This window comes from Onthophagus taurus, chromosome 7 (assembly GCF_036711975.1).
Source record: "Onthophagus taurus isolate NC chromosome 7, IU_Otau_3.0, whole genome shotgun sequence".
NCBI classification, from domain to species: Eukaryota; Metazoa; Arthropoda; class Insecta; order Coleoptera; family Scarabaeidae; genus Onthophagus; species Onthophagus taurus.
In genome coordinates, this window is record NC_091972.1 from 20,765,870 (window position 1) to 20,791,478 (window position 25,609).

General features: G+C 32.0%; 1 protein-coding gene across 2 annotated transcripts in view; it reads left to right on the plus strand.

The window, feature by feature from the left end:
* Positions 1 to 25,609, plus strand: part of LOC111424621 (stranded at second) — a 54,444-nt gene that overhangs the window by 12,513 nt on the left and 16,322 nt on the right. For both annotated transcript variants that reach the window (XM_023058231.2, XM_023058232.2), the window contains exons 2-3: positions 17,129 to 17,464; positions 17,525 to 17,740. In XM_023058231.2, coding sequence (XP_022913999.2) covers positions 17,129 to 17,464; positions 17,525 to 17,740 — 552 coding nt within the window. The remainder of the gene's footprint in view (positions 1 to 17,128; positions 17,465 to 17,524; positions 17,741 to 25,609) is intronic.

Genomic DNA, 25,609 nt, shown 5'->3' on the forward strand with positions numbered 1-25,609 from the left:
CGTGACCTGATAACAAAACTTACTTTAAAAAAACTAGATCCGAAGACTCACAACTATATGTATACGTAGATTCCGCAATTATTGCCTATAGGCACAAATATAACCTTGTGCGTGGAAATTTGGAACCATCATTACAATACAAAAACCTAATACCAAATATTCAAATCTCAAACACTACCACCCCATTAGCCTTCCGAAAGATCGGAAAGATATACGAAAGTTTAATCAACGCAAGAATCCTAAACATTGTAGATTCAAAAATTCCCATATACCAATTCGGGTTCAAACCGCAAAACTCTACCTCGCTTCCTCTTTCCATCTTGTACAACAACATCGAAACAGCACACTTACAAAATAAACGCACAGCAGCAGTTTCCTTCGACATCAACAAGGTTTTTGACCGCGTGTGGCATAAGGCAATAATTTACAAAATAAATCTTCTAAATGTAAACCCATATCTGATAAGAATCTGACTTTTTAAATGACCGATACTTGCGTATAAAAGTTAACAGTACATATTCTGACCAGTTTTCTGCCGAGACGTTCCTTAAAGCCCCCCTTTATCACCTACTCTATACAATAATTACTGTTTCGATATTTATTTCCCAAACCATTCCCTCTTCGACCCAAATCGATATATCCCACAATACGTAGACTACACGACATTGGTCACCCACGCAAAAATCCTAATTGAAGCATAAATAAAAAAAATGCAGACATTTTACAACGAAACACTTGCCTAGATACTCAAATGGAGACTATAATCCAACCGTTCCAAATTCCAGCTCTTACTACCGTACCACAACATCAAAGAGAACTCTCTCTACATCCAAATAGAACAGGGTAAATTAAAACCATCGGAAAACATCAAATAAATATCTTAAAAACCACCGCAAAGAAAAACAACTCGAAGCAATAAGGAGAGCAAAACACTTTTGAAGCTTAACATCTACAAAGCAATAGTCAGACCTGTGTTGGATTATGGACATGTCCTAACTGAGAGTGCAACGAAACAAACCTTGACATTATTAATAAAGCGGAAGGAAGATGCTTGAAGGTTATAACAAAGATGAGGCCATCCGAATAATCCACTACACAACATACAAAATAAGAAGCTATATGAACGGACAAACATCACACCAATAACGAAAGACAAGAACTGCTACCACAAAAATTTATCAACAGAACAGACAATTATTGAATTATATCTGCTTATCTAGAAATAACAACGAAACTCTCGGACATAAAACTTAAAAAAACAGACTCTTAAAAAAACTTCATGACATAATATGAAAAATAGATAGAATCAATTCGATAAAAATTCGAGGCATGTTGTTCTAGAAAAAAAGACATTTATGTTATATTTTGGGGGGGTGATGCAAAATTAAGATAAGGTTTTTTGTTGTATTTATGAATTCTACATAAAATTCTGAGTATTTCTCATGTGGTTCTTATGTATTAAAAAAATACTGTAACTATTTCCCTTTCGTCACCGCGACCTATAAGATCTATTGTAACTTAAGCCCTTCAAAAGTTTAGAGCAAATGTATGTCTTTGATACATTTGCTGTCTTGGCCAGCTGCTCCAAGGTCTTGTCCCTTTATATCGTAGGTGTCAGGCGTATTTTACCGAAAATATTGTCTTAGGCGGCCTCTGGCGATGCATTCACACAGTAGAATATGTTCAGCAGTCTCTGACTCGTCGTTATAAACTCGACAAGTTTGATTCTCAGCTTGTCCAATGTGGAAAAGATGGTATCTTAAGGGTGCATGGCCGATCAGGAAGCCTGAGAGCGATCTTAGATCCCCTTTGCTAAGGCATAAAACCTCTTTGGTTTTGTTTTGCGACGGAGTTATCATACTTTTCGCTTATAAGGTTCGTTATAATTTCAGTCAAGTGGTCCATTTAGACATGGGTCCTTGAGGATTTCGAGATGTCGTCTGAGGTTATCCTACATCAACTTGAGTGAGGAGCATGTTTTCAGTAATAAGGCACTTAAAGCTGCCTCCTTTTGTATGTATAAATGAAATGGTGTGAGACCGACGTACAAGGTCTCATTGCACCTGTTATATTAAGATATACTAATCGCTGGATTTGTGCCACCTGTTGTGTGCTATCTTATAATTTGTTTTTGGCCATCAAACCAGTGAAACATAGGTGACCATGCGTGGGTCGGATTATTGCTACGTAGGCCCAGTGAGCCATTCGTGATTTAAGACCTCAAATTAGCCAGTGCAATATATATCAGGAGAATGAAAATGGTCGCAACTCACTAAGCAGCAAAGATAGCTTATTTTTGCAAATTTTCAAGGTGTTGCAAGTTATGGAATACTGTTCTGGGGTATGGCATCGGACTCAGTTTGTATCTTCACCCTTCAAAAAAAACAATCAGATCATTATGCAACCTAAATATCATATCACAGCACCAACACAACCCAAAACTACGTGGCCCAAAATTGTATAACAAGATACCAAATTACCACGCCTTAGAGTCCAAACAGTTTGCCAAAGAAGTGAAAAAACTATAAATTAACCACAGTTTCTATACCATAGATGTGTTCTTAAATTATAACAATGCATATTGAATTGTATACCTACCCTTTACATGTCTTTATCTTATCTTAAAGTGTTGTAATTTGTGTATATATTTTCTTTTTAATCGACTTTCATGTAATGTTTTTATTGCAGTAGCATAAAATCTAATTCCTCTAATAGTTTACTTCTTTTACGTCCTACCATATCGAATATTATGTGTTTCACTCTCTACACTCACTTCATATCTTAAGATTTAGCTTAACTCTAGGTCGGTTAGAGTCCTAGAGTTAAGCTAGTTCTTAAGTTATGAAGTGTGGCGCGCCACCACATTTCAAGAAGCTTTACTAAACCAGTTTTTGACACTCATGGAATTATTTAAACTAATTGGTTACCATAGTTAGTTATAGCTACTGCTATTTTTATCATGACTAATTTGAAGTAGTAAAACCTTACAGTTATAATAATAATAATTACCGTTACTTTACGGACATACTGTGTATTAAATCTTGTAAGTTAGATAAATAGTGTCACATTTAAAAAATTGGATCTCAAAAATCAATTGAGATATTTATATGATATGAATTACAAATTAACACAAATTACCATAAAAGAAGCCTTTGAAACGAAGCGAAATGGATCAAAGTTATGAAATGCAATAACTAATTTTACTCTATAGTAGTTTTAAGTTTGATGATGTACTTTTAAAGCAAAAACAAAGGCATTACCAGTGAAAGTGGGTAAGGAACAACGGAACAGTGATGCTACGGGTACATTCAACCAACGGACCGTATTGCAGAGCAAACTCTTTACAAAGAAAACACGCCATTGTGTGAGATGACCTGTATTTTATGTCATACACCGTGTGTTCATGCGTTGGTGGGTATTGAATTGTCTATAATAAAACCAACTCCATAAATTTATAAAATCATTTTTTTAATCAATATTTTCACTTAATCCAATTATATAATTTAAAGATTGGTTCCCACGTAGATCTTGCGATACAAATTACCACCGGGTTGTTTGCAACTTCACAACGAGAAGAAGTCGTGTCTTCTAGTTTCGTTGGTATTGGAATCATCCTAGATTTCTCCGCAACCAGTTTTAGCACGTTTTCTTGCAGATCCTTTTACGAATAGATGTTTAGTGCAAATTTCGCAACATTTTTTAATTCAAACAATTCTTTTAAGTCTCATCACGTCTTACAGCATATACCGTATTCACTTCTTGTTATTGCATTTCTCTTCATATGGGACAGTTTCGATATTTACGCGTTATCCACTTTCTAAGTTTCACTCCAGTCTTTAAAATACTATTTCAAATAAACTCTTTTTTAGTTTGATGAGATCATTTTAACCTCCACATTATTACAATGAACCGCATCGTTTATTGCTCATCCCATTCTTATACGATCATCATAATTTACATCGATAATTGTTTAAAAATTTCCAATCGCTTTGTTAAAACTTGACACGGAAATTACAGCTTTCACAAAGTTGAAGATGCGGTTAAGACAAGTCGAAGTTTCTCAATTTGCCGTATACATTTTTTTACGTTTTTTTCTTGAAGGACGAATCGTGAACGTTAAGTTAAAAGAAAACGAACTCGCAACCAATAAATAAATTACGGTTGAAAATAAAACGAGGTTAGTAAACCGAGATTGCTACTTTATTCAGACACATATACCGTTAAATTATTACGCGGTAACTTAGTTGTCGATATAAAACCATGGGAATGTGGATGGGAAGTCGTAAGAGGAAGCGGATGCGAACGAATGTCGCATAACGTTATAACAACCTATAGGTACTACTATAAGTCTCACGAAGGCACGCTAAAAAGCACAAAGAAGAAACAAGTTCGTTGTCCCAAGAAAATTAACTGTAAATTACGTTAGTATTATATTAATTAACATTTGAATTAGACAAAAATGATTTGAGATCGTCGAAACACGTCGAATGATGTGGCATTTCGCTTCAATCCGAGTTAAATTACCTAGAATAGTAAACCGGTACCTCGAGATAATGGACCCTAAGCTAATCATCCTCCATACTTCGATATTCTATCGAAGATATTCACCATGGGAGGAGAATATCTCATCGGAGACGACGTGAATACTGCCGCCTACTTCTCAAGGTCGAAGTATCTTCTTCGTGATAGAAAGTACGATGAGTACGATGGTAAAGAAGATATTGAGAACTATTGGAGGATTAAACCTGGCATTTCAGAGTGTTATTATTTTTAAACGTAACGAGAAATGCGAAAATCCCATTACCATACCGGGGTAATAAATAACAATTTAATAGTAAATAATAATGGGTTGTTTTGGTTTATTTTGCGATTTGAAAGAATTTAATCGAAAAGAAGTAACAAGACGATTTGATCTGTATGGGAAATGATTTCACGGTTTCGCCGTTTCGTAAAAGAAAACATTGCGTGAGTGAGACAATATAGAGTTCTTTGAGATTCTTTCGTGTTGTAGTCGAACCTTCTATTAAACGCAATTTCGTCAAGATAATCTCGTCATCAAATTACACCCCTAGGGGCATTGGCTTTTTATAGTTCTACAAAAACTTTTTCTGCGTGGATTTTCTACAAATGTCATGTTATTAATAACATTTCGTGCGAATAAGTACTTAAGAAAATCGTAATTGGAGCATCTATTTTGAAAGTAAACTTTTTATAATTGATACAGATTTTTTCAAAGAAAATGAGTAAAAAATTTCTTTTTGTATTATGTTGTGGTTGATCTTTGAATAAAAATTTGTAGTGTTGAGTTTGGGTTAAGATTAGTTAAGTTCTAATACACAAGATAATAACTGTGAACGGCTAATTGGTTCAAAAAGTTGTTTTGAAACCAAACTTTTTATTGTGAAAGCAGAGTGAAATATCTTAGTGTAGTCAGCAGGAATATTTGAAATCTACTCTGGTGATTTATGGTATTTTGAAAGTTTGTGGCTCCCACATAAAAATTTATGTCCACCTTTTTTTACTTTTTTAGTTACAAAATTTTTTTGTAACAAAATCATAATTTTTATGCACAACACTTTTCTCGATAAGTTTTACTTCCTGAGTAGTGATAAAATTTTCTAATGTATACCATTCATTTAGATGTTAGAAAGGTTTACGCTTTGTTTCTGGAAAAATGGTGACATCTAGATTTGAACTTGTTATGGATTATGCCTGATTGGTTCAAGATGGATAATTTATATACACAACATTTTTCTTGGTTGATTTCACTATTTGAGTAGTGATAGATTTTTAATGAAAATTGGTTAATTTGACATTTAAAAATTTTTGCTCTATTCCTGGAAAGTTATGACACCTATGTTCGAACTGATTATGGATCAGGCTTTTCAGGTTCAATATGAATATCTTTTATCAGTAGCAGATTAGTTTTCGTAATCGGCTGCAGTTTTTAATTAGTAATAGTTTTTTAAAATATTTCATTAACTTTAACATTTTAAAGATTTTCACTTTATTCGTAGAAAATGGTGTAATCTAGTTTCGAACTGATGATGGACCATATTTTTAAGGTTCAATATGGATAATTTTTATCAGTATATTTTTTTTTATCAGCATTTTTCTTAATTGCCTTCAGTTTCTAGGTAGTAATAGATTTTTTAGTAGTCTATCAATTTTGACATTTAGAGGTTTTTCGCTTTGTTTCTAGAAAATGGTGACACCTTGATTCGAACTGATTATGGATCATACTTTTTAGATTCAATATGGATAACTTTATCAGTAATATTTTTCTTAATCGACTGCAGTTTTTAATTAGTAATAGATTTTTTAAAATAATCCATTAATTATGGCATTTTAAGGATTTTCGCTTTATTCCTAGAAAATGATGACACCTTGATTCGAACTAATTATGGATCATGTTTTTAGGTTCAATATAGATAACTTTTGTCAGTAACATTTTTCTTAATCGATTTCAGTTTCTATGTAGTAATAGATTTTTTAAAATAATCCATCAATTTAGACATTTTAATGATTTTCGCTTTGTTCCTAGAAAATGGTGACACCTTGATTCGAACTAATTATGGATCATGGTTTTTAGGTTCAATATAGATAACTTTTGTCAGTAACATTTTTCTTAATCGACTTCAGTTTCTAGGTAGTAATAGATTTTTTAAAATAATCCATCAATTTAGACATTTCAAGGACTTACGCTTTGTTTCTAGAAAATGGTGACACCTTGATTCGAACTAATTATGGATCATGCTTTTTAGGTTCAATATAGATAACTTTTATCAGTAACATTTTTCTTAATCGACTTCAGTTTTTAATTAGTAATAGATTTTTAAAAATAATCCATCAATTTAGACATTTTAATGATTTTCGCTTTGTTCCTAGAAAATGGTGACACCTTGATTCGAACTAATTATGGAATATGCTTTTTAGGTTCAATATGGATAACTTTTATCAGTAACATTTTTCTTAATCGACATCAGTTTTTAATTAGTAATAGATTTTTAAAATAGTCGATTAATTTTGGCATTTTAAGGATTTTCGCTTTGTTCCTAGAAAATGGTGACATCTAGGTTCGAACTGATTATAGACCATGTATTTGAGGTTCAATATGGATAACTTTTATCAGTAACATTTTTCTTAATTGATTTCAGTTTCTAGGTAGTAATAGATTTTTTAAAATAATCCATCAATTTAGACATTTTAAGGATTTTCGCTTTGTTCCTAGAAAATGGTGACACCTTGATTCGAACTAATTACGGATCATGCTTTTTAGGTTCAATATGGATAACTTTTATCAGTCACATTTTTCTTAATCGACTTCAGTTTTTAATTAGTAATAGATTTTTAAAAATAATCCATCAATTTAGACATTTTAATGATTTTCGCTTTGTTCCTAGAAAATGGTGACACCTTGATTCGAACTAATTATGGATCATGCTTTTTAGGTTCAATATGGATAACTTTTATCCGTAACATTTTTCTTAATCGACATCAGTTTTTAATTAGTAATAGATTTTTAAAATAGTCGATTAATTTTGGCATTTTAAGGATTTTCGCTTTGTTCCTAGAAAATGGTGACATCTAGGTTCGAACTGATTATAGACCATGTATTTTAGGTTCAATATGGATAACTTTTATCAGTAACATTTTTCTTAATTGATTTCAGTTTCTAGGTAGTAATAGATTTTTTAATATAATCCATCAATTTTGGCATTTTAAGGATTTTTGCTTTGTTCCTAGAAAATGGCGACACCTTGATTCGAACTAATTATGGATCATGTATTTTAGGTTCAATATGGATAACTTTTATCAGTAACATTTTTCTTAATTGATTTCAGTTTCTAGGTAGTAATAGATTTTTTAATATAATCCATCAATTTTGGCATTTTAAGGATTTTCGCTTTGTTCCTAGAAAATGGTGACATCTAGGTTCGAACTGATTATAGACCATGTATTTTAGGTTCAATATGGATAACTTTTATCAGTAACATTTTTCTTAATTGATTTCAGTTTCTAGGTAGTAATAGATTTTTTAATATAATCCATCAATTTTGGCATTTTAAGGATTTTTGCTTTGTTCCTAGAAAATGGCGACACCTTGATTCGAACTAATTATGGATCATGTATTTTAGGTTCAATATGGATAACTTTTATCAGTAACATTTTTCTTAATTGATTTCAGTTTCTAGGTAGTAATAGATTTTTTAATATAATCCATCAATTTTGGCATTTTAAGGATTTTTGCTTTGTTCCTAGAAAATGGTGACATCTAGGTTCGAACTGATTATAGACCATGTATTTTAGGTTCAATATGGATAACTTTTATCAGTAACATTTTTCTTAATTGATTTCAGTTTCTAGGTAGTAATAGATTTTTTAATATAATCCATCAATTTTGGCATTTTAAGGATTTTCGCTTTGTTCCTAGAAAATGGTGACATCTAGGTTCGAACTGATTATAGACCATGTATTTTAGGTTCAATATGGATAACTTTTATCAGTAACATTTTTCTTAATTGATTTCAGTTTCTAGGTAGTAATAGATTTTTTAATATAATCCATCAATTTTGGCATTTTAAGGATTTTTGCTTTGTTCCTAGAAAATGGCGACACCTTGATTCGAACTAATTATGGATCATGTATTTCAGGTTCAATATGAATATCTTTTATCAGTAGCAGATTAGTTTTCGTAATCGGCTGCAGTTTTTAATTAGTAATAGTTTTTTAAAATATTTCATTAACTTTAACATTTTAAACATTTCCACTTTATTCGTAGAAAATGGTGTAATCTAGTTTCGAACTGATGATGGACCATATTTTTAAGGTTCAATATGGATTATTTGTATCAGTATATTTTTTTTTATCAGCTTTTTTCTTAATTGCCTTCAGTTTCTAGGTAGTAATAGATTTTTTAGTAGTCTATCAATTTTGACATTTAGAGGTTTTTCGCTTTGTTTCTAGAAAATGGTGACACCTTGATTCGAACTGATTATGGATCATACTTTTTAGATTCAATATGGATAACTTTATCAGTAATATTTTTCTTAATCGACTGCAGTTTTTAATTAGTAATAGATTTTTTAAAATAATCCATTAATTATGGCATTTTAAGGATTTTCGCTTTATTCCTAGAAAATGATGACACCTTGATTCGAACTAATTATGGATCATGTTTTTAGGTTCAATATAGATAACTTTTGTCAGTAACATTTTTCTTAATCGATTTCAGTTTCTATGTAGTAATAGATTTTTTAAAATAATCCATCAATTTAGACATTTTAATGATTTTCGCTTTGTTCCTAGAAAATGGTGACACCTTGATTCGAACTAATTATGGATCATGGTTTTTAGGTTCAATATAGATAACTTTTGTCAGTAACATTTTTCTTAATCGACTTCAGTTTCTAGGTAGTAATAGATTTTTTAAAATAATCCATCAATTTAGACATTTCAAGGACTTACGCTTTGTTTCTAGAAAATGGTGACACCTTGATTCGAACTAATTATGGATCATGCTTTTTAGGTTCAATATAGATAACTTTTATCAGTAACATTTTTCTTAATCGACTTCAGTTTTTAATTAGTAATAGATTTTTAAAAATAATCCATCAATTTAGACATTTTAATGATTTTCGCTTTGTTCCTAGAAAATGGTGACACCTTGATTCGAACTAATTATGGAATATGCTTTTTAGGTTCAATATGGATAACTTTTATCAGTAACATTTTTCTTAATCGACATCAGTTTTTAATTAGTAATAGATTTTTAAAATAGTCGATTAATTTTGGCATTTTAAGGATTTTCGCTTTGTTCCTAGAAAATGGTGACATCTAGGTTCGAACTGATTATAGACCATGTATTTGAGGTTCAATATGGATAACTTTTATCAGTAACATTTTTCTTAATTGATTTCAGTTTCTAGGTAGTAATAGATTTTTTAAAATAATCCATCAATTTAGACATTTTAAGGATTTTCGCTTTGTTCCTAGAAAATGGTGACACCTTGATTCGAACTAATTACGGATCATGCTTTTTAGGTTCAATATGGATAACTTTTATCAGTCACATTTTTCTTAATCGACTTCAGTTTTTAATTAGTAATAGATTTTTAAAAATAATCCATCAATTTAGACATTTTAATGATTTTCGCTTTGTTCCTAGAAAATGGTGACACCTTGATTCGAACTAATTATGGATCATGCTTTTTAGGTTCAATATGGATAACTTTTATCCGTAACATTTTTCTTAATCGACATCAGTTTTTAATTAGTAATAGATTTTTAAAATAGTCGATTAATTTTGGCATTTTAAGGATTTTCGCTTTGTTCCTAGAAAATGGTGACATCTAGGTTCGAACTGATTATAGACCATGTATTTTAGGTTCAATATGGATAACTTTTATCAGTAACATTTTTCTTAATTGATTTCAGTTTCTAGGTAGTAATAGATTTTTTAATATAATCCATCAATTTTGGCATTTTAAGGATTTTTGCTTTGTTCCTAGAAAATGGCGACACCTTGATTCGAACTAATTATGGATCATGTATTTTAGGTTCAATATGGATAACTTTTATCAGTAACATTTTTCTTAATTGATTTCAGTTTCTAGGTAGTAATAGATTTTTTAATATAATCCATCAATTTTGGCATTTTAAGGATTTTCGCTTTGTTCCTAGAAAATGGTGACATCTAGGTTCGAACTGATTATAGACCATGTATTTTAGGTTCAATATGGATAACTTTTATCAGTAACATTTTTCTTAATTGATTTCAGTTTCTAGGTAGTAATAGATTTTTTAATATAATCCATCAATTTTGGCATTTTAAGGATTTTTGCTTTGTTCCTAGAAAATGGCGACACCTTGATTCGAACTAATTATGGATCATGTATTTTAGGTTCAATATGGATAACTTTTATCAGTAACATTTTTCTTAATTGATTTCAGTTTCTAGGTAGTAATAGATTTTTTAATATAATCCATCAATTTTGGCATTTTAAGGATTTTTGCTTTGTTCCTAGAAAATGGTGACATCTAGGTTCGAACTGATTATAGACCATGTATTTTAGGTTCAATATGGATAACTTTTATCAGTAACATTTTTCTTAATTGATTTCAGTTTCTAGGTAGTAATAGATTTTTTAATATAATCCATCAATTTTGGCATTTTAAGGATTTTCGCTTTGTTCCTAGAAAATGGTGACATCTAGGTTCGAACTGATTATAGACCATGTATTTTAGGTTCAATATGGATAACTTTTATCAGTAACATTTTTCTTAATTGATTTCAGTTTCTAGGTAGTAATAGATTTTTTAATATAATCCATCAATTTTGGCATTTTAAGGATTTTTGCTTTGTTCCTAGAAAATGGCGACACCTTGATTCGAACTAATTATGGATCATGTATTTTAGGTTCAATATGGATAACTTTTATCAGTAACATTTTTCTTAATTGATTTCAGTTTCTAGGTAGTAATAGATTTTTTAATATAATCCATCAATTTTGGCATTTTAAGGATTTTTGCTTTATTCCTAGAAAATGGTGACACCTTGATTCGAATTAATTATGCATCCTGTTTTACGTTCAATATAGATAACTTTTGTCAGTAACATTTTTCTTAATCGATTTCAGTTTCTAGGTAGTAATAGATTTTTTAAAATAATCCATCAATTTAGACATTTTGAGGATTTTCGCTTTGTTCCTAGAAAATGGTGACACCTTGATTCGAACTAATTATGGATCATGCTTTTTAGGTTCAATATAGATAACTTTTGTCAGTAACATTTTTCTTAATCGATTTCAGTTTCTAGGTAGTAATAGATTTTTAAAATAATCCATCAATTTAGACATTTTAAGGATTTTCGCTTTGGCCTTAGAAAATGGTGACACCTAGGTTCGAACTGATTGTGGACCATGTGTTTTAGGTTCAATATAGATAACTTTTATCAGTAACAATTTTCTTAATTGATTTCAGTTTCTAGCTAGTAATAGATTTTTTAATATAATCCATCAATTTAGACATTTTAAGGATTTTCGCTTTGTTCCTAGAAAATGGTGACACCTTGATTCGAACTAATTACGGATCATGCTTTTTAGGTTCAATATGGATAACTTTTATCAGTAACATTTTTCTTAATCGACATCAGTTTTTAATTAGTAATAGATTTTTAAAATAGTCGATTAATTTTGGCATTTTAAGGATTTTCGCTTTGTTCCTAGAAAATGGTGACATCTAGGTTCGAACTGATTATAGACCATGTATTTGAGGTTCAATATGGATAACTTTTATCAGTAACATTTTTCTTAATTGATTTCAGTTTCTAGGTAGTAATAGATTTTTTAAAATAATCCATCAATTTAGACATTTTAAGGATTTTCGCTTTGTTCCTAGAAAATGGTGACACCTTGATTCGAACTAATTACGGATCATGCTTTTTAGGTTCAATATGGATAACTTTTATCAGTCACATTTTTCTTAATCGACTTCAGTTTTTAATTAGTAATAGATTTTTAAAAATAATCCATCAATTTAGACATTTTAATGATTTTCGCTTTGTTCCTAGAAAATGGTGACACCTTGATTCGAACTAATTATGGATCATGCTTTTTAGGTTCAATATGGATAACTTTACCCATTAATTATGGCATTTTAAGGATTTCCGCTTTCTTCCTAGAAAATGGTGACACCTAGGTTCGAACTGATTATAGACCATGTGTTTTAGGTTCAATATGGATAACTTTTATCAGTAACATTTTTCTTAATTGATTTCAGTTTCTAGGTAGTAATAGATTTTTTAATATAATCCATCAATTTAGACATTTCAAGGACTTACGCTTTGTTCCTAGAAAATGGTGACACCTAGGTTCGCACTGATTATGGATCATGCTTTTTAGGTTCAATATGGATAACTTCTATCAGTAACATTTTTCTTAATCGACTGCAGTTTTTAATCAGTAATAGATTTTTTAAAATACCCATTAATTTTGGCATTTTAAGGATTTTCGATTCATTCCTAGAAAATGGTGATACCTTGATTCCAGGGTTGCTTGTCGACGCGTCGACAATGTCAAATGTCGACAACGTCAACAATTCGTTTTTTGATGTATAGTGCGATAGTGCGTGGTGATCTCATGATGAGTGGCAGAAAAATCGATGGGTGGACAAAATGTCGACAAAAATGTTTGTCGACCTGACATTGTCGACACGTCGATAATTGATTTCTTGACATGGTAATGTCGGCACAGTACAACCAAGTACAACCCTGCTTGATTCGAACTAATTATGGATCATGCTATATAGATAGTATTTTGCGTAACATTCTTATTGGTCGGCTTCAGTTTTTAAGCAATGATGGAATTTGTAATGCAATCCACCAAATTTGACATTTTTATGATTTTCCCTATATTCCTAGAAAATGGTGACACCTATGGTCAAACTGATTATGGATTATGCTTGTTTGGTTCTATATGGATAATTTTATGCGTAACATTTTTCTGAATCAGCTTTAGTTTTTTAATAGTGACGGATTTTTCAATGTAATCCATCAATGTTAACATATTAAGCATTTTCGCTTTATTCCTAGAAAGTGATGACACTTATGGCCGAACTGGTTATGGATTATGCTTTTCTGGTTCTACATGGATAGTATTTTTGCGTAACATTCTTATTGGTCGGCTTCAGTTTTTAAGTAATGATGGAATTTTTGATGCAATTCACCAAATTTGACATTTTTAAGATTTTTCCTATATTCCTGGGAAATGGTGACACTTATGGTCGAATTGATTATGGATCATGCTTGTTAGATTTTATATGGATAATTTTATGCGTAAAATTTTTCTGAATTACCTTTAGTTCTTTAATAGTGACAGATTTTTCAATGTAATCCATCAATATTAACATATTAATCATTTTGCTTTATTCCTAGAAAATGGTGACACTTATGGTCGAACTGGTTATGGATTATGCTTTTTTGGTTCTATATGGATAGTATTTTTGCCTAACATTCTTATTGGTCGGCTTCAGTTTTTAAATAATGATGGAATTTGTAATGTAATCCCCCAATTTGACATTTTTAAGATTTTCCCTATATTCCTGGGAAATGGTGACACTTATGGTCGAATTGATTATGGATCATGCTTGTTAGATTTTATATGGATAATTTTATGCGTAACATTTTTCTGAATTACCTTTAGTTCTTTAATAGTGACAGATTTTTCAATGTAATCCATCAATATTAACATATTAATCATTTTGCTTTATTCCTAGAAAATGGTGACACTTATGGTCGAACTGGTTATGGATTATGCTTTTTTGGTTCTATATGGATAGTATTTTTGCCTAACATTCTTATTGGTCGGCTTCAGTTTTTAAGTAATGATGGAATTTGTAATGTAATCCACCAATTTGACATTTTTAAGATTTTCCCTATATTCCTAGAAAATGATGACACGTATGGACGAATTGATTATGGATCATGCTTGTTAGGTTCTATATGGATAATTTTATGCGTAACATTTTTCTGAATCAGCTTTAGTTCTTTAATTGTGACGGATTTTTCAATGTAATCAATCAATATTAACATATTAAGCATTTCGCTTTATTCCTAGAAAATGGTGACACTTATGGTAGAACTGGTTATGCATCATGCGTTTTTGGTTCTATATGGATAGTATTTTTGCGTAACATTCTTATTGGTCGGCTTCAGTTTTTAAGTAATGATGGAATTTGTGATGCAATCCATCAATATTAACATTAAGCATTTTCGCTTTATTCCTAGAAAGTGATGACACTTATGGTCGAACTGGTTATGGATTATGCTTTTTTGGTTCTATATGGATAGTACTTTTGCCTAACATTCTTATTGGTCGGCTTCAGTTTTTAAGTAATGATGGAATTCGTAATGCAACCCACCAATTTTTAAAATTTTCCCTATGTTCCTAGAAAATGATGACATTTATGGTCAAATTGATTATGGATCATGTTTGTCAGGTTCTATATGGATAACTTTGTGCGTAACTGCTTTCTGAATCAGCTTTAGTTTTTGAATAGTGACAGATTTTTCCATGTAATCCATTAATATTAACATTTTAAGCATTTTCGCTTTACTCTCAGAAAATGATGGCACCTATGCTTGAACTGGTTATGGACTTTGCTGTTTTGGTTCTATATGGATAATTTTTATGCATAACATTTTCTGAATCAGCTTTACTTTTTGAATAGTGCCAGATTTTTCAATGTAATCCATCAATTTTGACATTTTAAGAATTTTTGCTTTACTCCTAGAAAATGGTGACACCTATGGTCGAACTGGTTATGGATATGCTTTTTTGGTTTTATATGGATAGTATTTATGTGTAACATTCGTCTTGGTCGGCTTCAGTTTATAAGTAATGGTAGAATTTTTAATGCAATCCATCACTTTTGATATTTCAAGAATTTTCGCTTTATTCCTAGAAAATGGTGACACCTACATAGGTTCGAACTGATTATGGATCACCCTTTCTAAGTTCAATATGGATAACTTTTATCAGTATTATTTTCTTTAATTAGCTTTAGTTTAATCCTAGATAATGGTGACGCCTGAATTCGAAATGATTATGGATCATGCTTTTTAGGTGCAATATGGATTACAGATTTTTCATTGTAATCTATCAGTTTTGACATTTTAAGAATTTTAACTTTATTCCTAGAAAATGACGACACCTAGGTTCGAGCTGGTTATGGATTATGCTTTATCGGTTCAATAAATTTTGACATTTTAAAGATTTTTGCTTTATTTCTAGAAAATAGTGACACTTATATCCATCACTATCAGAAAGCACTGTGTTTTTTGTAGATAATTGACAGCAAAACATAAAAATTATGTTAGAAAATTTATTTATGCTTAAATTTCCTTCTAACTCAGTCCATCTTCCTTATTTTGTTCACCATAACGTTTCTTTTATGAGTTTACATTTACAATTCCTTTTTGTTAGACGTTTACCTACCTGCTTCGGCGATTTATAATTGCAGAGTTAAATACAACATGTTTGATTTAAATTGCTTCATAAACATAGTTTTCTACAATTATCTTAATATACCATTAAAACCTCATTTTAAGAAAAATGTGAAGTAAATTTACCTATTGCAGTTCTAAAAGTATTGAATATGTATTTAAACCACTTTAAATCCGACTTTACCAAATCGTTTTCTTAGTTCCTCAAGAACCAGATTTCTTTTTATGATTCATAAACGTGTATGTAAAAGTATTCTTGACTCCTTGACATAACGGTATTCCCCATAAAGGTAATAACATACCAAATTTAGTGTACGACGTAATTTTTGCTTAACTGTTTTGACAAATCATGACATCATTGGTATCTTTAACTATTTGATTAAGGATGATGATGAATCGAAAAGGAACTGGTATTGTATGCAATGCCAAGGTTTTAAAACGTGTTAAATTTACATATTACACTAATTAATTAAATCGGTTAAATCGTAACGCTAAACCAAGAGCAACAATCTCGCAGATTCTTGCCAAGGTCACATTGAAAATTCTTTTCACAACGGTAAATAAACAACAATTAGTGTTATTTAATAGTCGATACTGTTTATTGCTTCGAGTGGTTAGAAATCTCTGGAATTACGCGTTAATAAATAAAGGTTAAGACTTGTTTTAGCATCTTTAAAGAATTAATTAAAATAAATTTGAAAAATGTTTGATCCACCCATTATAGACATACAATAGGTTATGGTCCAAGAGCATGTAGTTCATAAAGGTCGTCGAACTATGCTCCATGCTCCACAAACGAGTTAAAGCTTTCGTTTGAATGTACAAAAAAAGGAAACTAAAAAGAAATTAAAAAAACCTCATCATCTTATTCATCCTTTCTCGACGGTCTCGCAGCAAACACACGTGCGTGTTTTACTCTTGTTTTCTTTTTGGATTACCATCCTCATTAGACTAGACACGAGTTATGTCTCCTCCAGGAAGAATGAAAACAAGGAAGTTGAAGGGATTCTTCTTTAATGGCCCATAAAATGTAATCGAATCGTATTTCCAATTAACTTATTTTTTTAATTAATTTTTTTTTCTTTGGTTGTGTTTTTGTAATTCTTTTTTTGGTTTACGTTTTAGAACCAATTTACGAAGTTATCACGGTGATTCCAAAACCAGTGGAACTACCAGAATCTCTTAGTATGGTTTCCGAGGAAGATGCACACGTCTTCGAACCCACTGTGGTTAGTACGATCGCGGAAGAACCTAAAGGAAGATCGTTAAATTTTACTTTAGATGAACATTCCCACAATAATGATTTAACAAAAAATAACAACACAAAAGTTGAGACTAACAATAAGAAGAAAGTCATTGATTTAAGTGATGTTGATATGGATAATGATTATGATACAGTTTTGGATGGAGATAATGTTGATGATGATACGAAAGGATTAAAAATGAATCAAGGATCGAAAAGTAAAAGATTAATTTAAATTCAGATTTTTATTTTAATTATTTTATTTAATTTATTTTAAGGGGTTTGTGAAAAAGGTGGATTAACGTATGAAAATGGTGAAAAATTGGAGGTTGGTTGTGATTCGATTTGTACCTGTACAAATGGAAAAATGGATTGCATAGATCGATGTTCAACTCCTTATTTTAAAAAAGGCAAAAAGATTGAGGATCCTCTTTGTGTTGAACAACCAGCACCTGATGATAATTGTTGCTCCATGTTATCTTGTTCAGATACAGGTAATTTAAGTTATGTAATTAATTGTAAAGTTTAACTAAAACATTTTAAATAAATCATTTTAAGTGGGTATTGCTGTGACCCTCAATTTATAGATCGATATCTTTGGATCTTTGCAATCGTTCTATCAAAAAAAATAACTATAAAGGTTTCCTTTTATCACGAGCTAAATAGGAGTTAAACAAAAACCGCCAACTTTGTCCACTTTGCGATTTTTTTTCTCAAAAACTATTTAACGAAAGAATTTCAATTTTGAACAAGTAGTAGTCTGATGTGCTCTTAATGAGTGACATATTTTATTTTTTCGGTATTCGGTATAGTTTCGCAAAAAATCGTGATTTAGTAGGATATCGTATCCGGTGATCAGTTTTTTAAAGTTTTATCTCTGTAATTTTAAGCAAATTATAAATTAAAAAGAAATAAACCGATGATGGTGCTGCTATGTGTTCTATATAGACTGGACGTCGCGTCTTTATTTTTTATCTAGGTAAAATCAAGGACGGTGGAATCTAAAAGGACTGTTATATCATTCTTTTGTAATCCAGAAAATAACGTCAATATCGGACCAATATGTCACACTACGTGTCACACTCAGTCAGTGTTTTTTGTATGTTTTTTGAAGTTATATCGTAGATATATTTATATTATATTTACTTCTAAAGTAAATATATTGTGGCAGCCCCCAATTTAGTTATGGGCTGCAGCCCAGGGCCTCGGTCCATCAAGATTGAGTATTTTTAGAAAATTTTTCTCGGTTGTTTTCTTATACAACCTTATGATATGATATGTTCATCTGATAGAAGCAAATATTCTCTATCAAAATATGCAAAAAACATATGCGTTCCATTTAAGATAACAATGTTGATTACTATAGCAACCAAAAACAATACAAACAAACAAATATCGCCAAAGTATGCCCAACATGACCAATGTCTTACCCATGAGATGACTAATTTTCAAAATAAAGATCCCAAAATCAATAAGACTCTTTAAAGACTAAAATCGATCATTTTCAAATACTCACTTCAGGAAAAAAATTAAAACTGGTCATTTACTAGAAAGATCTTGGCTCACGAGAACATATTTGGCTCTCCTCACAACGGTAATTTCATGGGGGTTCTAGAATCAATAGCAAAATTTGATCCATTCCTGCGTCAACATATCCTACAGCGAGAGCTGCGACCAAAGTCTTCTACTTCATACTTATCTAGAACAACTTACGAACAAATACAAGAGATAATGGGAAAACAGATAATAAAAACAATTATTAGTGATATAAATAACGATGATTCGAAACAGTACTCCATTGTGATGGGCTCGACGTCAGATTTGTCCCACAATGATCAACTAGCTATTGTAGTGCGATATTGTTTGAGGAAAAAGTGTACGAAAGGTGTGTTTCTTTTATCAAAATTAGCTTAGTTTAATTCTCTACAAGCATTTCTACAAGAACATGGACTGCCTCTGGTTAATTGCAAAGGGTAGTCATTTGCAACGCTGCAAATATGTCTGGTTAATATAATGGGTTATAAGCACATGTCAAAGAAAACAATAAATATGATGACTATGCATTTTGTTGACTGCAATAAATATGAATATGCTGCTCACTCCTTAAATATTGTTGGTAAGGAAGCAGTTAAGACTTCAACTCAGATCATTAATTTTTTTGGAGTAGTTCAACAAATATGTCTTCTTTTCTGCTTCTTCCCACAGATGGAATCTCTTAAATAATCTAAATTAGACTTAAATTTTCAATCAAAAGTTTGAACCAAACTAGGTGGTCTTTCCATTATGATGGTGTCAGAGCGTTATAAGATAGTTATGGCAATATAATGGCAATACTAAAAAGTTTTAGTGAGAATACAAATGAAAAGCTCGATTTTCGAAAACAAGCTCAGAATATATACAGGATTATCTCGAAATGAAAGTTGTTCTTTGCGAAGGGGGAAACCATATGACGATAACATTTTTGACCTTGACCTTATTTTCAAGGTCATATGAAGGTCACGGCAAATTTTTTAAATGGCACCCTATGTTTTTGATTGTATCATCTGAATCTATGGATAAAAGTAAAATAACCAAAAAAAAAATTACCGTGTGGTTTTGCCAGTACGACGGCGAATCATCTTTTGTAGACAAAATCTAAATAATTTTTTTATTCAAATAGTTTTAAATATTGTTTATTTATAAAAAATGATTAAACTATAATATTAATCAACAACAAGTATAAAATTTATAATAAATGTTCAAATATTTCCCCACCCACTACAATACATTTATTAACCCTTCTACTAAAACTTTCTTTACATCTCAAAAGGTTTTCTTGGCTACTATTTCTGCATACATTGCTTATCCGCTCTTCAAAAATCAAGAGGTATTAAATCAGGTGATCTGGCAGGCCAGGAAATTGGACCTCCCTTTCCAATTCATCGCCCAGAATAATCCCGATCTAAAGCTTCATGTGCAATATCTGTAAAATGTGCCGGACACCCATCATTTTGCAGCCACATATTTTGTCTTTCTTCCCTGCTCAAATCTACAAGTAACGTTGGTAAGACGTTATCTAAAACATTTCGGTACTTCTCCCCATTCAGCATACCATCAATAAAGTATGGACCGATCAATTTATCACCAATTATGCCACACCAAACATTAAGGGACCAAGGTCGTTGATGTTCTACTTCACGCAACCACCTCGAATCAAATTTTCAACGCTCCAATTGACTTGCCCATTGTTTGTAAAAGTAGACTCATCCGAGAATAACACGTTACCAAAGAAATTGACGTCCAACCGCATTCGTTCTTGTGCCCATTGACAAAATATTAATCAATTTTCGAAATCACTTCCATAAAGCTGTTGATACAATGAAATGTGGTATGTCTTCGATATTCCGGCGTCAATTGCAAGACGTCGAGTGCTAACTTGAGGATTTACCTCAACGCAATTTCCTTTCCTTCCGATAGATATGTTAGTGTGTCTGTCTATTTAGGAAATACGCAGCATTCGACGAAAGCACCACATCTCGAAAGCCTTCTCTTTCGGCTTCTTTGATAGTCTAGGATTCTACACCGTATAGGAAGATCACGAATTGATCTTTCCATACCTTCGTCAAGCTAATCAAGGCAACAGCTATCGCCAGCTATTTGCCTTCTAATTTCTTTTTCGTATTTTCCTTGATTGCATATGAGTGCGCCATCATATGAATTCTGTGACATTTTCTAGTTCACCTACAATATGTTATATAATATAATATAGTATATTTTTAATCGTAAGTTTCGGTTTTCTTCTCTCACCAAATCTAGCATTGTATAGAGTTCCCCCTATGTTTCGCCAGCAGAGTGTATCATCGACATATCGGAGATTAGTGAGTTTCATTCCACTAATGTCCGTCTGAGTATATATTCCTCATATACGTTGAACAATCTTTGCGAAAAAAAATTTTAATTCTATTTCTTCATTATATCTGAATATACGTGAAATGTGCTTCTCCTGTTTCACAGAGATTTGTTATTAGCACTACGAGGTGATTTGAAAATCCCGTATCGCCGAATACTAACTATAGTGTTCCCATTTGACACAACAATTATCTCTCAGCAATCTTAGTTTTCTGCTATTGAAACTAATTTTCCGTCCACCTATAGCAGTTACGATAAGCTTGAGAAGAAATAGTGCATCGTTGTTGTTGAAAATCTACCTTACACTGCGCAACGATCATAACAGTTTTCAACATTTTTCACTTGAGACCTGGATAAATAAAAGTAACCTTACCCAACATTTTTTTCCTGGGATGATTTACATTTCAAAAGAAAACTAACGTTACACATCATTATTTCGCGGGATGACTGACATCTCAAAAGAGACCTAATCTTATCCAACATTCTTGCAAGAGGTGGTAAACATTTCAAAAGAAAACTAATTTTATCCAATATATATTTGAATTGTTTTAATTGATTTTACCGTAAAAATAAAAAAGATACGCGGTCTAATATTTCGGAATATTCTTCAGCTTTGCGATTCCCCAAAACATTTTTGACAACTGATGCTTGTCCATGCTTCCAATTCAACTTGTGTCATGTGGTTTGTGAAATCATGATTTATAAGACTACGGATTTGAGCCCTGCAGAAATTCCTGCTTTTAATTTTTCTATACTGAAACCAGGATGTGATTGACACAATATGTATATTTGAAGCAATCCTCACTCTTATCTAAAGCTTTAACAAACTGTTTTATAAGCCCAAGTCTTATACAGGGTGATTCTCAACCTATACGCATTAACTTGGGGATTTATTCCTCATGACAAATAATGAGTTTCCTAGATATCCGTTAAATTTACTTTCAAGTCAAGAATACATATAAGATTTTAAAATGACATCAAAGTAAGTGTTCCAAGTTGTTTCCAATATTTTCTATACACAATTGGGCTTGCTGAATCGATGATGATCCACTAGCGTGGGCTAAACTGTTGACGGATTGTCTCGGCAGCTGTTTGTATCTGATCCTTGCTCAGTATTAACTTCCCCAGCTGCAATGTTAAATGCCTGTGTTAACCACTATATGCCATCTTCAGTATCAGCCAAGAAAACGACATCATCTACATAGCACTCAACCTTGATTTTGTAATCATTCATGGTGTAACCATAGTTTAGATTACATACTTTGTAATGTTTGCCCTATTCTACTTCTTTTATCCTTACTTTGTCGAACATTTTGGTTAGATAAACGAAACAGAGGAAGCCTACCTGACGTTTTTTCCCCGAAGTTCTACCTGAATCTTTTTGATGCTCTCAACATTTCCCTCAATATTGTGTGATCCGTACATGTCATTCTTCATCTCGTTACTAAATTTCGCCATGCATCATTTGTGCAGGCAACTCTTGCAATCAGATAGACATGAGCAACCGGCACACTCAAATGTATGTAAACAGTTTTTTGGCAGAAGATGAAATAAGTATGGTGATATCAGTTCTAAACAGATGAGATAGTTTGGTGTTGCTGTGTAAGATGTTTTCTGGATACAAAGACTGTACGCTTTGAAGATGATATGATAGCGCTGCCTAAACCTCAGTATCTGATTTCGCAACCCTTGCTCAGTATTAACTTCGGTGACGTACACTATGGAACCCCAAAAATAAAAATTAAGAGCATTGAGGTCGGGCGATCGAGATGGTCAGACCAATGGACTACCTCGATCTGTCCATCTTCCAGGCAGCACCTTATCTAGATGTCGACGCATACATCGGACACCTATGAAACTAAAAATCTTTTACTACAATTTTTTTCACCTATTACCCATTATTTGTCTCGAGGAATAAATCCCCAAGTTTATGCGAATAGGTTGAGAATCACCCTGTATGTAGTAGCCAAAGAATGATTTTTTTTCTCGACTGATCAACGGTTAATAAACAATATTAGCTTTTCCTAGTCATCTTCATTCTGGATGGCCAGTTTTTCCTGTTCCAATGTTCATTTTTCGCATGATAGTCCCACAGACAAAGAAAACAGGGATAGTTAGTGTATCCCCTTTGCCACCCAACAACAAATTTCAACATCATCTGTACTGCTACTGCCCAATTACTGGAAGGACCATTAAATTTAGAAGTCCAAAAATATCATTAAGTCATTATAATATACGATATCATTCGTCTTGTTAAAATATGAAAGACTGTCGCTCTCTCTAGTTAGATAAGATGTTATTGATACGCCAGGCTGAAGGCAATGTTTTTCTATTAGTCTTGGCGCAAGAACCTCAGATTAGTTCTTAGATAAATTTTAATTGCACTAAAACATACCATACCATTTGACATTATCCATACTTGTCATCTTCGTGCAACAGTACCTATGATAGATTTAGTAATCTGTACGTGTCTTATTAATAACAAGTCTATTTTAATCATACTAGTCTACATTCCTGTCGATATATCTTCTGATGATATGGAGACATTTACTACTGCTCTTGAGGCTATTATAATTAACCATTTCTTTGTATTGGTTGGAGATTTCAATCTTCCCGATTTAATCTTACCTACTAGTCAATATTCAATTAAAACCAGAGCTTTTATTGATTTTTTAAGTGTTCTTAATGCCAAACAGTACAATAACGTTAAGAATGAAGATGGCAGAATGTTGGATTTGTTGATCTCTAATGCTGACCTGAATTTTCACATAATAAGATCTGACAATAAAGTTGTACCAGAAGATTCTTATCATCCCAGTCTTGAAGTGGAAGTTCACTACTCTACACCTACTAATCAACAGCGGTTCCCATCTTCTGATAATTTACGATATGACTTCCATCGAGCAAATTACCCTGCATTATATGATCACTTCTTTAAGTATGATTGGTCTTTTTTGCTTTCCCATAGCGATGTCAATGAGGCTTTGGATGCCTTCTATGATGCCATTTGCTCCGTAATTAATACACATGTCCCTATTAAAACCAAATCTAATAGTTCTCACCCACCGTGGTTTTCGCCGGAAATAAAGAGACATATTAATATCAAAAAATTCTATCTAACTTAAATTAAATTAAATTCTATAAAAAAATTGTATTTTATAATGAATTTAAGCGACTAAGGAGGTTGTTAAAAAAGGTAATAAACGACAGTTACATTAAGTATCTTAACAACATACAAAATACCATCAAGACGGACCCGTCCAGTATATGGAATTTTCTCCGAGCTAAGAAACGTACCACAACAATACCCTGTAATCTGATTGAGAGTGAGAGCAATGTTCTTGCTGATCCTCAAGATATTGTAAATGCTTTTGTTAACATGTTTTCTGCTGTTCACACTGTATCTACTGACCGAACTTTCACTGAATCTAATTTCAATCCGTTGCCATACTCTTTTCATCCTACTACAGAAGAGGAGCTAATTAAATTAATGGCAACGTTTTCTAATAAGCATACTGCTGGAGATGATTTGTTGCCAAGTTTTATGGTCAGAGATTGCCGTTATATATTTGTTTGCCCTCTTAAATTTATTATTAACTTGTCCATTACGTCCTGTGAATTTCCTGAAAGATGGAAACGATCAAGAATTGTGCCTGTTTATAAAAAGGATGATCTCAAACTATAGACCAATTTCGATAATTTCCAATTTTGCTAAACTATTTGAAAAGTTATTATATTCTTTTATGTACACCAGCACGTGCCCCTTTGTGTCGGCTTCCCAGGATGGTTTTGTTTCCAGTCGCTCTACAATTACCAACTTGGCTACGATTTCCGAGTTTATCTGTAGCACCTTGGATAGACGTGGGCAGGTGGATGTTGTATACGCTGATCTATCCAAAGCCTTTGATCTGATTGACCATAGAATTCTCTTGTATAAATTGAGCTCTTTCGGATTTGTTCCTTCAGCAATTCAACTTCTGGCCTCTTATTTGAAACATAGAAAATGTTATGTTGCTTACAATGGATATTTTTCTAATGAGTTCACTCTTACCTCAGGGGTTCCACAGGGATCAAATTTGGGCCCTCTATTATTTGTTCTTTTTATAGATGACTTACTTCTAAAAATTGATTGTCGGATTTTGGGATATGCTGCAGCACAACTTAAACACAATAGTGCAATGGTGTAATATGGATAAATGTTGTGTACTTACTTATAGCCGATGCTCGTCACCATGCATATATCCTTACAATATTGCTGGCACTTGAATCGTGTTGAGGAGTACAGGGATTTGGGGCTCCTGTTTGATGCAAGCTTAATTTTAAAACACATATCAATAATGTGTGTTCGGAGGCCTTTAGGTCCCTAGGTTTTGTGATGCGTATGTCTAAATATTTCGCAAATGTCAGCTTATTAAAAACCTTGTATTGTGCTTACGTTCTGAGTAAGTTAGAATACGCTTTAAACTAAAACTAGA